Source organism: Nicotiana tabacum, chromosome 1 (assembly GCF_000715075.1).
Source record: "Nicotiana tabacum cultivar K326 chromosome 1, ASM71507v2, whole genome shotgun sequence".
Taxonomy (NCBI): Eukaryota; Viridiplantae; Streptophyta; class Magnoliopsida; order Solanales; family Solanaceae; genus Nicotiana; species Nicotiana tabacum.
Genome location: NC_134080.1, coordinates 126,783,861 through 126,799,217, shown reverse-complemented (window position 1 = coordinate 126,799,217; position 15,357 = coordinate 126,783,861). Strand labels below are relative to the sequence as shown.

The 15,357-nt window shown below is 38.5% G+C and overlaps 1 protein-coding gene across 1 annotated transcript; it reads left to right on the top strand.

Annotated features, from left to right (window-relative positions):
* The first annotated feature begins 266 nt into the window (after positions 1-266).
* Positions 267-1,613, top strand: LOC107812238 (transcription factor bHLH53-like). The gene is made up of 3 exons (XM_016637293.2): positions 267-372; positions 496-1,120; positions 1,354-1,613. The coding sequence occupies exons 2-3, from the start codon at positions 515-517 to the stop codon at positions 1,534-1,536; spliced, it is 789 nt and encodes a 262-aa protein (XP_016492779.1). The 5' UTR covers positions 267-372; positions 496-514; the 3' UTR covers positions 1,537-1,613.
* The last annotated feature ends 13,744 nt before the right edge of the window (positions 1,614-15,357 follow it).

Sequence of the window (15,357 nt, the reverse complement as noted above, 5' to 3'; positions counted from 1 at the left end):
GGTGGACGTTAATTTTTTGTAGCAGTTTTGATTCCTAAAGTTTTAATAATGATTTACTGTATTCTCTTAATTAAATGTTAGAGTGAAAAAAGGAAGGTTGAGACGGTTGAGAGAGCCCCTAATAAATCTGCACATAATTAGAGGATCAGTTAACATTCCCTAAAACTTATCCTCCATTAACTCTACCAGTAACTGCCCATTCCGCCGTCACCTATTAATTAATTAGTCCTATTACTGTTATTATTATTAGTTTGTCAACCACAAGTAAAAAAAAAAAAAAAAAACGTCTACTGTTGTTCAACAAGTGAGAAAAAGCAGCAGAGATTCATCAAGACACAGTATCTAATTCCTCATCTCTCTCGTCTCAATAAGGTAACTATTTCTTACCATCAACCACTTTAAGTTCTTGCACTCTAACTAAGCTACTACTCTTACCCTCACATTCTCATGCAAGCTTCAAGCTGTTCTTTTTGTATTTTGTATTTTTGTTTAAAGGGCCGGTACTGTGTTGTTAATGGCTAGTCTTAGCTACAACTCCAACTCCAACTTGGAACCAAATATGCAACAACTCAACGAGTTTCTTTTTGATTTCAACTATGACCAGAGCTTTCCTAAACCAGAGGCTTGCTATTTCGATCCATTTTTCGACTCCAGCGATTTTGTTTTCCCAGCAATATTAATGGAACCAAATTGTATCGTGCCAGAAATCCAAGAGTACTACTCTGATTTTCAGATGAGCAATCCAAAACGGCAAAAAGTCTTTCAATTAGACAACTGCCATCATCAAGATATAATAACTCATGAGGGTAATTTGTCCAATGGGCCAATCTATCAATCGTTTTCATTTCCAGAAAATATTCCTATGCCACAGTTGGAGTTTCCGAGTCCGCCTGTTTTTAATAGCGGGTGCTGCCATGAGAAAAAGGAGAAGAAGATGTCTGCACAGAGCATAGCGGCGAGACAAAGGAGAAAGAAGATTACTGAGAAAACGCAAGAATTAGGGAAGCTGATACCTGGTGGACACAGAATGAACACTGCTGAAATGCTTCAAGCTACTTTTAAGTATGTTAAGTTCTTGCAAGCCCAAGTTGGACTTCTTGAATTCATTGGATCACATCAGGTAAATATTACCACCTTCTGTTTCTATATATGTTTGTGAATTTTTTTTCCATTTGTAACATTCAATGTAGTTTTTACCTTATATGTCAGTGTATACAAGTTAATACATACATGGCCATTTTCCTCATGACAAGAGCATTTGTAAAATTAAAATTTTATTTTAGGGATTATTAGAATGAGACATTTATATATGCTAGCAATTGTTATATTAATTCATTTGTAATTAATTAGCAGGAGAATGGGAAATCATATGAAACACCAGATTTGCAAAAACTTGTTGGATCGCCCTTGATTCAGGAGAAGTTATACTCAAGTGACAATTGCTTGGTTCCCAAAGTGTTCCTTGAAGACCTAGACAAGAATCATGAATTCCAACATTCACAAAGCGTTGACCAAGTCAAGAAATTGATTACATGAAATGCTAGTTCATCAGCCTAATTAGATATTGGAGAATTTAGGGGTAGTTTCAGTTCAATTACCTGTTGTTGTTCTTAGGTTAGCTAGCCTTGATTTCGTTTTCAGTTAATTCAGTTCTACTAATTTATTTTCCTAATTAGGATTTTATGTAATTTTCACTGTAAATCCCTCATTTACAAGGAATATAATTCCATGTGATTGATTCTTTATTTTTAGTTATTAGCTCAGCTTGCATTAATTTTTTAATTTATATTCCCGGCAATGGGTTTGGCGATCCGACAAAAGAGGCTCTAAAATTAGACTTTTTTCGATTAACAAGTCTCGTTAAATCTTGTTATTTGAGAATGTGTTTTTCAATTATTCAAATTCATTTGTAACTAAATAACATTTGACTAAAGCATCAGCTAGTTTATGCACTCACTCATTTGTCATTTAACAAATGCACAGTACTTTTGTATGTTCTTTTTACCCGATGAAGGCAGGCCCTTCTTCAAGACTGCCATTTCCCCAGCCTCCAATCATCTCATAAGAGAAGACTTGCAGTCCGCCCCGACCCGGCTTTTTCCTTTTGCTTTTAAACAAAAATGTATTGTGTTTAAATCAAACCTATTAACTTATTGAATTATTTAATAAGGTGAAAATATGTACTAATAATTAACTCTGAATTTATGGTAAGTTTTTACAATAGAGAGTGAATGTCACGGCCCAATTCCATTAAAGGTCGTAATGATGCCGGACACCAATGTCAGTTAAGCCTACAATAATTAATTAATTTGGTTCTCATTTTAGTATTTTTGCAATCATAATTTTCTTCAATTATTAAATAGTAAAAAATGGAATTCACAGAGTAAATAATAATATTTTAACAATTCCAATACTGAACAACCCATAATCACCCCAAAATCTGGTGTCACAAGTGCATGAGCATCAACTAGGAACATAAAATAAAATACAACATCTGTCCGGAATACAAATTAGACTGGAAAATACATAAGTAACTCTGAAAGAGACTCTGCTGGTTGCGGATCGAAATGTGGAAATGCAGCTCACCTAAGTCCACGCAAATAATCATGCGTCTGATCTCAGAGAGCCACTAGACACACATGTACATGCACAAAAGTGTGCAACAAGTGTAGTTAGAGTACGTAAATCAACGCGTACCCAGTAAGTATCCAATCTAACTTCGAAAAAGTAGTGACGAGGGGTCGACTCCAACACTTACTATGGGCTGTAATAAAAATATCGATGATATGATTAAGCATGAATTGTATAGAGCGACGGTAAACTCAATATCATGAAGTAAGTAAATAATTCTTTGTTAATAAGAAATTTCCAAATTCATTTTTGTTTTTATCATTTACCATTATATCTCAGGCCAATGAAGTAATATCAATTATTATGAATTCCAGAGCAACCAAATCAATCATGCACAAATTATGTTGATGTCATAAAGCCTGATCCAACATAAATATAAATTGTGCACTGCCGAGGATCGAACGGCATGAACCATAGATGCATCTATCTGCTACCGAGGCGTTCGGCCCGCTCCACAACAAGAGAAAACATATATAAACAACCAATTCAAGATTTATTAAGGGCTAATATTCAAAAAAATATAAATTCTCATTAACGGTCGAATGACACGTCCAAAACTCAAGTAGGTGAAGTTTAACCTTTTACAATTTCCTTATCAAGTTCCAATAAGTTTTTAACAATTAAATTAACAAATATGCAAATATCGCAAATATAACATGATTTGGGTCCTAGCTAAACTACCCGAACATAAGCATAATAGTAGCTACGCAACGACTCTTGTCACCTCATGCGTATGTAGCCCCCCACAATTAGAAACACATATTAATTCAATTCACCTATGGGGTTAATTCCCTCTTAAAAGAATAGAAATGAGACTTACCTCGCTCCGAAGTTCCATATCCGGCTCCTAAGCCTTTCTAACAACTCAAACAGATGCCCAACGCTCCAAAACTAGTCAATAAATGTGCAAATCCATAAATATATACTCTAATAATCTTTATAATCCAATTTATAACAATTTCCAACTCCGTTTGAAAAGTCGATAAAAAATCACCATCGGGCCCATGTGCCTGGATTTTGAAAATTTTTGAAGATAAACTTTACTCATCACACGACGAACAAAAATATATAATTTATTCCAAATTCCGTATCCAATTTCATGGTGAAAATCCAAAAATATTAATTTCTAGGTTTTTTTTCAAAATCCCAAAATTTTACAAATTTTCATGTCTAAATCCATATATACTCCAAGTATTTAACTTGCAATAGGTGGGAATCACTTACCTTGACATAAATGATGAAGATGAAGCTCCAAAATCGCTCCAAGACCGGCTCCCATTGAGGAAATGAAGTGAAAATGGCCAAAATTCCGTTTTAAAACAACTCATTGCCCAGCCCGACACTTCTTCGCGAACGCGGCACAACCCTCGCGTTCGTGAAGCTCTACAACCTCATGCCCAGAAATCCTTCTTTGCGTTCGCGACCCTTCGACGGCGTTCGCGAAGGCCAATTGTCCCGCCCCTTCGTGTTCGCGTTCTCTTCTACGCATTCACGTAGGCCAACTGGCCGCGTTCGCGAAGGCTTGTCCAGCTCTTGCCTCGCGTTCACGTGCACTGGCTCGCGTTCGCGAAGGCCAAACCCAGCAGCCCCACAAATTCCTCTTCGCTGTCGCAGAACTTCCCTCGCGTTCGCGAAGAAGGAAACTAGACACCAGCAACAACAGTCCAATACAACTCAAATTTAGTTCGAAATCACCCCAAAACACACCCGAGGCCTCCGGAACCTCGTCCAATCACCCAAACCAGTCCCATAACATAACACGGGCCTACTTGAGGCCTCAAATCACATCAACCAACACCGAAATCATGAATCGTTCCCCAAATTCAACCTTAATGAACTTTAGAACTTCAAACTTCTACATTCGATGCCGAAACCTATCAAATCACGTCTGATTGACCTCAAATTTTGCACACAAGTCACATTAGATATTACGTACCTACTCCAAATTTCGGAATCAAAATACGCTCCCGATATCAAAAAGTCCACTTCCAGTCAAACTTCTCAAAAACCTTCAAATTTCTAGCTTTCGCCAAATGACCCCAAAATAACCTAAGGACCCCCGAATCCACTTTCGGACGTGCTCCCAATATCAGAATCATCATACGGAGCTATTCCCAGACTCAAAAACCCAAACGGACATCGATAACACTAATGCACTTCAACCCAAATTTATGAAATTCTTCCAAAATGCCTACTTCCACAATAGGCGGTGAAACGCTCCCGGGTCATCCAAACCCGATCCGTACATACGCCCAATTTCAAAATAATCATGCGAACCTGTTGGAATCTTCAAATCCCGATTCCGAGGTCGTTTACTCAAGAATCCAACCTTAGTCAATTCTTCCAACTTAAAGCTTCCGAAATGAGAATTTTCTTTCCAAATCAACTCTAAACTTCTGAAATTCCAATTTTGACCACGCGTACTAGTCATAATACCTAAAGTAAAGCTATTTATAGTCTCAAACTGCCGAACGACGTGCTAAAGCTCAAAATGACCGATCAGATCATTACAGTGAAGACACAAATGGAGAAACTTTATGGTAGGTTACTTTCTCTTTTAGCTAGCCTAGCCATTACCTTCTTCCAATCCAACGCAATTGGGTTGAAATGGCTGTTAAGTATAAAGTCCCATTTCATTTGTCTTCCTCACTTCGCTACAATCATATATCTATCTATACTATATTAAAAAAACGAAGTCTCTTAGCGAAATATCACTCACATGTTTTATCCTTTGAAAAAAGAGTTCATATTGGACAAGATAGTCCTTTAATTATATTCCTAACATTTATGAGTTTAAAATCAAATAAAATTTTAATTATTAAATCTTTACTGTTTAAAGTATATGAAACTCCTAATAATTAAAATTTTACAATCATAAATAATCTACCTAATATAAATCTTACTCTCTCATGTTCTATTTTGCATCCAAGATATGGATAAACGAATAGTAAGATTGTTCTCATCAAGGGGTTTAGCTTCCGATATATGAACATATTAATAGTCAAGAGAGTTTCTACATTTTCTCTCAACCAAATTGATATAGCTTCTACAAAAATAAAGTACAAAGTCCAACTTTTTACAAACATAAATTTTTATTGAATAAAAGTAAATTATATTTACATATTTAAAATTTGGTATAAGATAATATTAAAAATTTAAATTAACAAATAATAAATTATTTTGTTTAATATTAAGAACAAATAATTAAGTATTTGAATTTATCACTAATTCAGAAAAACATTTAACTTTTTTTTAATTCATCATATAAGTAAAATTATTTTTTAAGTTGATGCAAACCAACTGTTACGCAACGCCTTCCTGATGATCTTTGGAAGGGCAACGTAAGGCTAAGCAACCGATGTCAGTGCGGTTGCTATCCGCCAATGAGGTCCTCGCCGCACGCTAGACTAGATTGTCAGTGCCGTGCGGGAAAACCAATGTCGTGAGCAAATTGCGGAAGCTGAGAGAGAATTGGGTTTTGAATGATTATGATGATTTTATTGCTGAATGAAAATACTGATTACAATGATGCGGTGTCGAGGGGGAGAGACACCAGAAAATGCTGATTGAAATGTTTGATTGTTTGGTCCCCCTTAATAATGCTTAAAAAAAAATAAACCAACATTACAAGACTAGTCCTAATAAGGCTGTAGAAGCACACTGAAATGAAAATGATGAAAACTAGTCTATGATTACAATGAAAAGGACTTAGATTATTACAAGGAAAAACTAAGTCCGATGGCAGCATCTTTGTCTTGCGGGTCAGGGTCTGCGCGCGCGTTGCTGTGGGCGCGCGCGACACTTGATGTGCTGGCCTGAGGCTGGGCACTGGTGCTTGGCATCAGGGTCTGTGCGCGAGGCGCTGTTGGAATGGGCCTGCAGCTGGGCGCTGGCGAGGCATCAGGATCTGCGCGCGCGACATTGTCATTATTGTTAGACTACTAGCAATGAAAGAATTGAGTAAGAAAATAGAAAAAAAATCATTAATGTATACTGTTAAGGGTCAACTTGATTAAAATACAAACTTGAAGAAAGGTAGAATATAAAATATATTATGTGTATACACTACCCTTCTCAAAATCTCACTTTGTGAGTTATATTGGATTAGTTATTATTGTTGTTGTATGATTTCTTTTTTTGGTGAGTTAGCTAAATAGGATCAACAATTTAACATTTACCATTTCATAAACTTATGATTTATTTGCTCGGATTCTATTTTATAACTCAAATATATATATTTTTAAATATTATTTACGTGATTTCTAAAAGCTTGTGCTATTCATTTTTTTCCTTTAAAAATTATGTTCACACGGGGAAAATAGATAGAACTTTAAAATCAACTAAAATTTTATTTATTAATTAAGTTTTTTCTTATTTGAAATATTTAAACCTTTAAAATTAATTCAAATATACCTTATACTTTACGCACAAGGCACAAATCATGATAAGAACCTATTCCAAGGCTCGGAACCTCAAACGGACATCGATAACACCAAAGTCCACTTCAAATCAAACTCAAGAAATTCTAAACCCTTCAAAATGCCAACTTTCCATATTAAGCGCCAAAATGCCCCGGATAACCCGATACTCAACCCGAACATACGCCCAAGTCCGAAATTATCATACGAACCTATTGGAACCTTCAAATCTCGATTCTGAGGTCATTTACTCAAAAGTCAAATCCTGGTTAGCTCTTCCAACTTAAAGCTTCCGAATTTAGAATTTTCTTTCCAAATCAACTCCGAACTTCCTGGAATTCAATTCCGATCATCCGTACAAGTTATAAAACATCAAATTGAGCTACCCAAGTCCTCAAATCGCCGAATGACGCGCTTAGAGCTCAAAACGACCGGTCGGATCGTTACAATTTTCATGCGCGTGAAAACATCATAGTTTTAAACTTTAACACTTTAGTAACTTTTAAAGACGTGTGAACTACAAAACAAAGCCAATGTCACGACCCAAATTCCATTAAAGGTCGTGATGGCGCCCAACATCATTGTCGGTCAACCGAACCTTGATCAACTAGTGAATCCTTATCATTTTACCAACGCATCCCCATATTTTCTTAACAATTAAGCTTTTAAACAGTCGATAATTGATAAGTTTGTAATAATATAAATACATCCCAAAATAATAGTCTAAAGTGTGTGCCAGGGACTAGTATCACAAGTAGTAGGGCAACTAGTATAGAGTACAAAAGAATACCACTAGCCTACTGCCTGAAACAGAATATATAGTACATAATAACAACAAAAGAAGAGAAACTTCGGTATGCTGCTGAATGGCTCAGAAGGGGGCAGCTCACCGTGAGATCTCGGTCAAGTATCAGAAACGTGTGTCGGACTTGTAGCTAGATGCACCTGCCTCAGATCCTGTACATTTAAGTACAGAAGCATAGTATGAGTATATGAACAACATGTACCCAATAAGTATCCAGTCTAACCTCGAAAAAGTAGTGACTATGAGTCGACTTGACACATACTAGGGTCAAAAATAATATAATTTAAGTGTTACGCTAAGCATGGATGTCATAAGTAAATAACAGTTGATAGCAGGAAGTGGCAAGCTTTTTCATAAATAACATTTCAGTTAACAATCCATATTCCAAAGAATTTTAGACAGTTCAAATCACAGAAAGTACCAGGAAAGTAGCATGCGCAAATAATGCCGAGGTCGTACGGTCCGATCCAACATAAAATAAAATGTGCATTGTCGGAGGGTCGAACGGCGCGAACCATTGATGCATCTATTACCCCGCTCACGAATCATACGTGCGACGCGATCATACACAGATAAACATTGTCAAACAATAAATCCATAATTTTATCAGGAAGGCAATTATCCAAAGAAATGTCAAGTTTATCTGTAACGGTCAAGAAAGTGATGTTTAACTTTCTAGAAATCCATTTGCCAAGTTCAATATGATTTACAAATTTGGAATTCACAATAGAGTTACAAATACAGCAAGTAAAACATGATTTTGGGTCCTAGACTATCCGTACTTAAGCATAATAGTAGCTACGCACGGACTCTCGTCACCTCGTGCGTACGTAGCCCCCGCAATTAGTGGCAAATATTCAGTTATTTCTCCTACAGGGATAATTCCCTCTTACAAGGTTATAAAGGAAACTCACATTGCTCCAAAGCTTACTTCCAATAGCAAGAACGCGCTCAAATAATCAATTCGGAGTCGAACGATCCAAAACTAATCAAATGGGGTAAGAACTAATCAATACACACTCGAGAGTTCATATTCTAACTATTAAAGTAATTTTTCAACCCTAAATACAAGTTTCCTAAAATCTATCCCCGGGACCAAGTGCTCGAATTCCGGAAATTCTCGAGGGAATTTGTTACTCATAACCTAAGGATTAAGAATATATGATTTTTACTTCATTCCATAACAAATTTCGTGGTAAAATCTTGTTTTTATCAAAACTCTAGGTTTTACTCTAAACCCACCATTTTTACTAATTTACAAGGTGTTATCTACCCCTAAACTATGTATTAAACTCACAATATGTAGAAATAACTTACCTCACAATGCTAGGCCGAAATCCCCTCTTTGGAAGCTCCCAAATCGCCCAAGAATTGAATGAAAAGTGTCAAAAATGACACATTTCCAGTATTAAATGAAGGCACTGCCTTCTGCAATTTCCGCACCTGCAGTTTGGGGACCGTATCTGCGGTCTCGCTTCTGCGAGGGAAGGTCTGCATCTGTGAAGTTGGACCGGGATGGATAGGACCATTTCTGCAGTCTCAGGGCCGCTCCTACGGTTCCGCTTCTGCAGAAGAGGAGTCGCATCTGCGGTTCCTGATCTCCTCCCCTTGGGCCGCATCTACGAGGGTTGGACCGCTCCTGTGGTCTCGCACCTGCGGCTGGCCAACCACAGGCGCGGTTATAATAGCAACCTAATAGCTTCACTTCTTTCCTATTTTTCCAACTCAACTCGGGCCTCATTCGATTGACGCTCGGGGCCCCCGGGACCCCGCCCGAACATACTGACAAGTTTGAAATCATAAAACAGACTCGTTCGAACCCTCGAAATGCCTGAAATAACACTAAATTTAAGAATCACCCCCTAAAACCAATTGAATCAAACTTATGAACTTCAAGTCCTTCACTTCACATCCAATGCGACGAAACACACTTATACTACTTGGATTGACACCAAATTTTGCGTCCAAGTCTTAAATGACAATACGGAACTATTTCCGGTTTCAGAATTCTGTTCGGACCTCGATAACACAAAAATCCGCTCCAAACCAAATTTCAAGAACTTCAAAATTCTCAAGGAACCAACTTTCATTATTAGGCGCCAAAACGCTCCCGGTTCATCCAAGACCCAGTCCGGACATACACCCAAGTCCGAAATTATCATGCGAACCTATTGGAACCCTCAAATCCGGGTTCCGAGGTCATTTACTCAAAATGTTGACCTAAGTCAAATTTGGTCTTTTAAGCAAATCTTAAGGAACCAAGTGTTCCGATTTCAACCCAAACTCTTCCAAATCCCGAACCAACCATCTCCACAAGTCATAAATCAGTAAAAGCAAGTACGGAAAGTATTATTTAGGGGAACGGAGTTCTAAAAAATAAAATAACCAGTCGAATCGTTACAGCCAAATAGTTGTAAATTAAAATTCTCAACAATCAAAAAGTAAAGGAATAAAGAGATAACAATAATCCAACAAAATCAAACCATGAGGGAATTTTAATTGAGATGATATTACATATTTGTCAAGTATAGTTCGATAATATTGTGCATGTATATATAGCACATGTTATTCCTACTATTAATAAGTGGGAATGAGAGGTGCATCCGGTTTAAGTTCGGGTCAAGAAGGGTACTTTTGTAATTGCTGAAGAATAAAATATCTTTATTGGCTAATAAAAGAGAGTTCATCCAGTTACAACTTGGTCAGGAGGGTATTATCGTACTTGACCCTCAACATTCTGGCAGCGCCATCTTTTAAAGAAATTTAACAAACTTTGATAATAATAACTGTGTTATAAATATATTATATTATGGATGTTCATTTAGTACTCCGTTGTAAATAAGCTTCCTAAAGAATCTTATCCATATGGGACTCCACCGTAAATATGTTTATCTATTTAGCACTCTATTGGAAATAAGCCTCCTGAAGAAGCTTATCACTTTGGTACCCGGTTATGGATAAACATTATCCCCGGTAGAAGATTATTCATACCAGGTATAATAAGCTTATCATTTCGATACTCCGTTATGGATAAACATTACCCGTGATAGAAGATTATCCATACCGGGTATAATAAGCTTATCCTTTTGATACTCCATTATGGATAAATATTATCCCCGGTAGAAAATTATCCATACCGGGTACAATGAGCTTATTCTTTCAGTACTCCGTTATAGATAAACATTACCCCCAGTAGAAGATTATCTATACCTGGTACAATAAGGTTATCCTTTCAGTACTCCGTTATGGATAAACATTACTCTCAATAGAAGATTATCCATATCTGGTATAGTAGCAGATAAACATTGCTCTCAGTAGAAGATTATCCATATATGGTATAGTAGCAGCTTACACAGCAGCTTCCTTTCTTCTATAAATAGAAGAGATTTCAGTTCATTATGTACATCAGTTTGAATTCGAATAATATATTAGTTTCTCTCTATACTTGTCTTTACTTTACAGTCTTTATATTATAACACGTTATCAGTATGAGACTCTGTCATCTCGAGCAAATACTTTGAAAGTATCTGAGGTATGATTTTTTTTTTCTATACAATGTTAAATCTTTCTAAACTTGAATTTGTAGCCCTGGATATATCGGGAAAAAACTACATGTCTTGGGTGCTTGATGCTGAAATTCATCTTGATGCGATGGGTCTGGCAGACACCATCAAGGATAAAAATCAGGCATCAAACCAAGACCGTGTGTGATGAACCAAAAGGTCATCACTTGTTTTAAAATGAAATCCCGTGTTCCGAGGCATTGAAAACCTCATTTAGAGTCACCTCGATTTGCGTGCGTAGTCCAGGCGCGTTGACGGAAAGCTTAAATATGATAATCTGTGAAAAATGATAAGTTTTGATTATCGAATGAGCTAATTTGACTCCGGTCAACGTTTTGGGTAAACGGATCGGGACCCGTGATTTGACGGTCCCGGAGGGTCCGTAGGAAAATATAGGACTTGGGCGTATGCCCGAAATCGAATTCCAAGGTCCCGAGCCCAAGAAATGAATTTTCAAAGAAAATTATTTTCTGAAATTGTTTAAAGAAATTTGAGATGAAATTTGATTAGAACATGATGGTATCGGGCCCATATTTTGGTTCTGGCGCCCGGTATAGGTCTTATATATGATTCAAGACATTTCTGAGGAATTTGGTGAAAAACGGATGTCATGTGACGTGATTTGGACTTGAATTGCAAAATTTATGTTTAAAAAAGTTTTGAAAAAATTTCATTGATTTCGAGATTTAATTTGATATTCATGAGGTTATTTTGATGATTTGATTACACGAGTAAGTCCATATGATGTTTTTGAGTTAGCATGACATTTGGTTTGGAGCCCCAAGGGCTCGGGTGAGTTTCGGGATGTTTTTACACTTAGGAAAAAGTTGCAGATTCATAGAAGTTGCAGGTCTCTGAAGCCAGGTCTCGCGGTCCGCGGTGGAAGCTTCGCGGCAGCAATGGGACTCCGTGACCGCGGTGGGATTTGTGCGGTCCGTGGTGAGCAAGGCCAAGCCTTCGCGGCCGTGCTCGATTTCTTGCGGTTCGCGGTGGAGACCTGTGCGGCCGCGGTCCATTTCGTGCGGTCCGCACAGGGCACTGGACCGCAGAACCTCAAGAAGGCCTGTGCGGCCGCAGTCCATTTTGTGCGGTCCGCACAAGGGGTCTGAGAGGGGTATAAATAGACGGGATTTCCAGTTATTTTCACTTTTCAAAACCCTAAAATATAAGAGTCGATTTTTCAAACAACCTTTCTTCTCCAAATCAATTGTAAGTCGTTTTTAACTAGTTTTCTTCAATCATTAACATCTTTTAACATGATTCCAACTTCAAATCAATGATTTTCACGGGGGAAATTGGGTGTTTTGGGTAGAACCTAGGTTTTTCAAAATTGGGGATTTGGACCCCGATTTGAGGTCCGATTTCAAAACAAATTACATATTTGAGCTCGTGGGGGAATGGGTAATCGGGTTTTGGTTCGAACCTCAGGTTTTGACCACGTGGGCCCGGGGGCGATTTTGACTTTTTGGGTAAAACTTTGGAAAACTCATTTTTTTATGCATTCAAATTGATTCATTTAGCGTTTATTGATGTAATTAAGTAACTTGTGGGTAGATACGAGCGAATTGGCGAAGGAATCGAGGGGTAAAGCTATAATTGAAGCTTGAGTTGTGTTCGAGGCATCGAGGTAACTGTTTGGTCTAACCTTAGCTTGAGGGATTAGGAGTTGTGTCCTATTTTCTATTTGCTTCTTGTCGAGTACGGCGTATAGGCATGGTGACGAGTATCTATACGTTGGTGTCAAACATGATCGTGAGTCTTATCTTGTGATTTTCATGATCCCGTTGTATTATTCGTGCATTGGTGAAGATTTCTATTTATTGTGTAAAGTTGTGAAAAGAATTGTGACCTATGAATATTGAGGAGCATTGGCTCCAGTTGTATAACGAATTGTGAAAGTATAAGTGATAATCAAAACCTTAGAGCACTGGCTCGAGTTGTGCAGTGAATTGTGAAGTAAAAGTGAGAAAGAGAAGAGATCATTATGTTTTCCTCTTGCCGGGCTATTATTGAGTTAAGGTTCCCTTGCATTATGTTCTTAATTGATATTACGGACGCTTAAGTTGATGATTCTTCGTGTTAGGTGTTGTAACAAGTTTAGTTATAGCTGAGGTAGTTAGATGTTGAAACTAGTTGAGTTATAGTTGAGATAGTTAGATATTGGATCAAATTTGGTTATGGTTGTTTCTCCCTTGTCGGGACGGTTAATTATTATTATTGTTGGTTGTATATATATGTGGCGCAACAGATATTATATTGGATCGGGTTGCAAGCCGCAACAGTTATATATGTGAATCGGGTTACACGCTGCAACAGATATTATATTGGATCGGGTCACATGCCGCAACAGTTATATATGTGGATCAGGTTGCACGCCGCAACAGATATTATATTGGATCGGGTTGCACGCCGCAACAGTTATATATGTGGATCGAGTTGCACTTCGCAACAATGTTAAATGATAAGGGACCGGGTTGCACGCCGCAACGGTATTGTTATCATATTGATTGTATACATCGAGTGTTCTTTCATACTTTATTAAGTTTCTGATAGAATTGGTATGTTTCCCCGAAGCATGTTCCCCCCTCCCTTTTAAACTGTTATTACTTGTTTATATTTCCGTTGTATATTATATGACTGCACAGGTTTATCTGGAGTCTGGTCTTAGCCTCGTCACTTCCTCGCCGGAGTTAGGCCAGACACTTACCAGCACATGGGGTTGGTTGTGCTGATACTACACTCTGCACTTTGTGCAGATACCGGAGTAGCCTTTGGTCAGCAGCAGTAGCTCGGGAGCCAGCCTTCAGTCCACCGAGACACTGAGGTAGCCTTGCAGGCATCCGCAGGCCTGGCGTCTCCTCTCTTATTTTATATTCTATTATCTCATGTATTCGAGACAAACAATGTTATATTTCTTTCAAACGGTTGTATTTAGTACTCTTAGTAGTCCGTGGATATTGTGACACCAGGTTCTGGTTAGAGGCACGTGATGGTCTTTGAGACATTTTCGTTTTCTATTTATTTAAGACTTCCGTAAAATTTCATATTCCGCTGTTATTTAACTGTTTATTCCCTTGTTAATATAATTGGTAAGAAGTTCTAAAATAAAGGAGTTAATGATTTCTAAGTTCATGGCTTGCCTAGATTCTACGAGTAGGCGCCATCACGACTCCCGAGGGTGGGAAATCCGGGTCGTGACAAGTTGGTATCAGAGCTCTAGGTTACATAAGTCTCACAATTCACGGACAAGCTCAGTAGAGTCTGAGGGATCGGTGCGGAGACGTCTGTATTTTCCCCTAGAGGCTATAGAGTTAGGCAAACTTCACATTTGTTCTTTCTCGTCGTGCGGTTTGGTTTCTCAATGCTAATTGAATTTTTACTCTATTCTTTTGCAGATGGAGAGAACATGAGCTTCCTCATCTACCGCTTAACAGCCCGAGCCCCCATCAGTAGCTCCCATGAGGGGCAAGGGGCGAGGCCGAAGCCGTGCCAAAGGCTGAGGTAGGGGTAGAGCTCAGCCCCGAGCAGCAGCCCCAGTAGCGGAGCCTCAGGTTGACTTTAATGATGAGGTTCCAGCTCCAGCAGCTCCAGTGGGCCCAGCTCAGGTCCCAAAGGGGTTTATTGCTACCCCAGTCCTTCAAGATGCTCTTTTCCAATTAGTGGACCTTATGGAGAGTGCCACCCGAGCGGGCTTACTTCCTGTAGCACCAGCCGTCTCTCAAGCTGGAGAAGGGGCCCAGACTCCTTCTACTCGCACTTCGGAGCAGGTAGCTCCTCAGATTCAGACTCCAGCAGGTTAGTCAGTTGGAGCAGTTCAGCCGGGTGTGGTAGCTCAGACCGGTGATGGAGCGGCTATGTCTGCCGATGCTTTGTGGAGGCTGGATAGGCTCACCAAACTCTTCACTTCCACTTTCAGCGGTGCATCTACTGAGGATCCCCA

Coding starts and splice junctions, on each gene's coding strand:
- LOC107812238 (XM_016637293.2), top strand. CDS start 515: ATGGCTAGTCTTAGCTACAACTCCAACTCCAACTTGGAACCAAATATG. Junction 1,121..1,353: donor AATTCATTGGATCACATCAG/GTAAATATTACC, acceptor ATTAATTAGCAG/GAGAATGGGAAATCATATGA.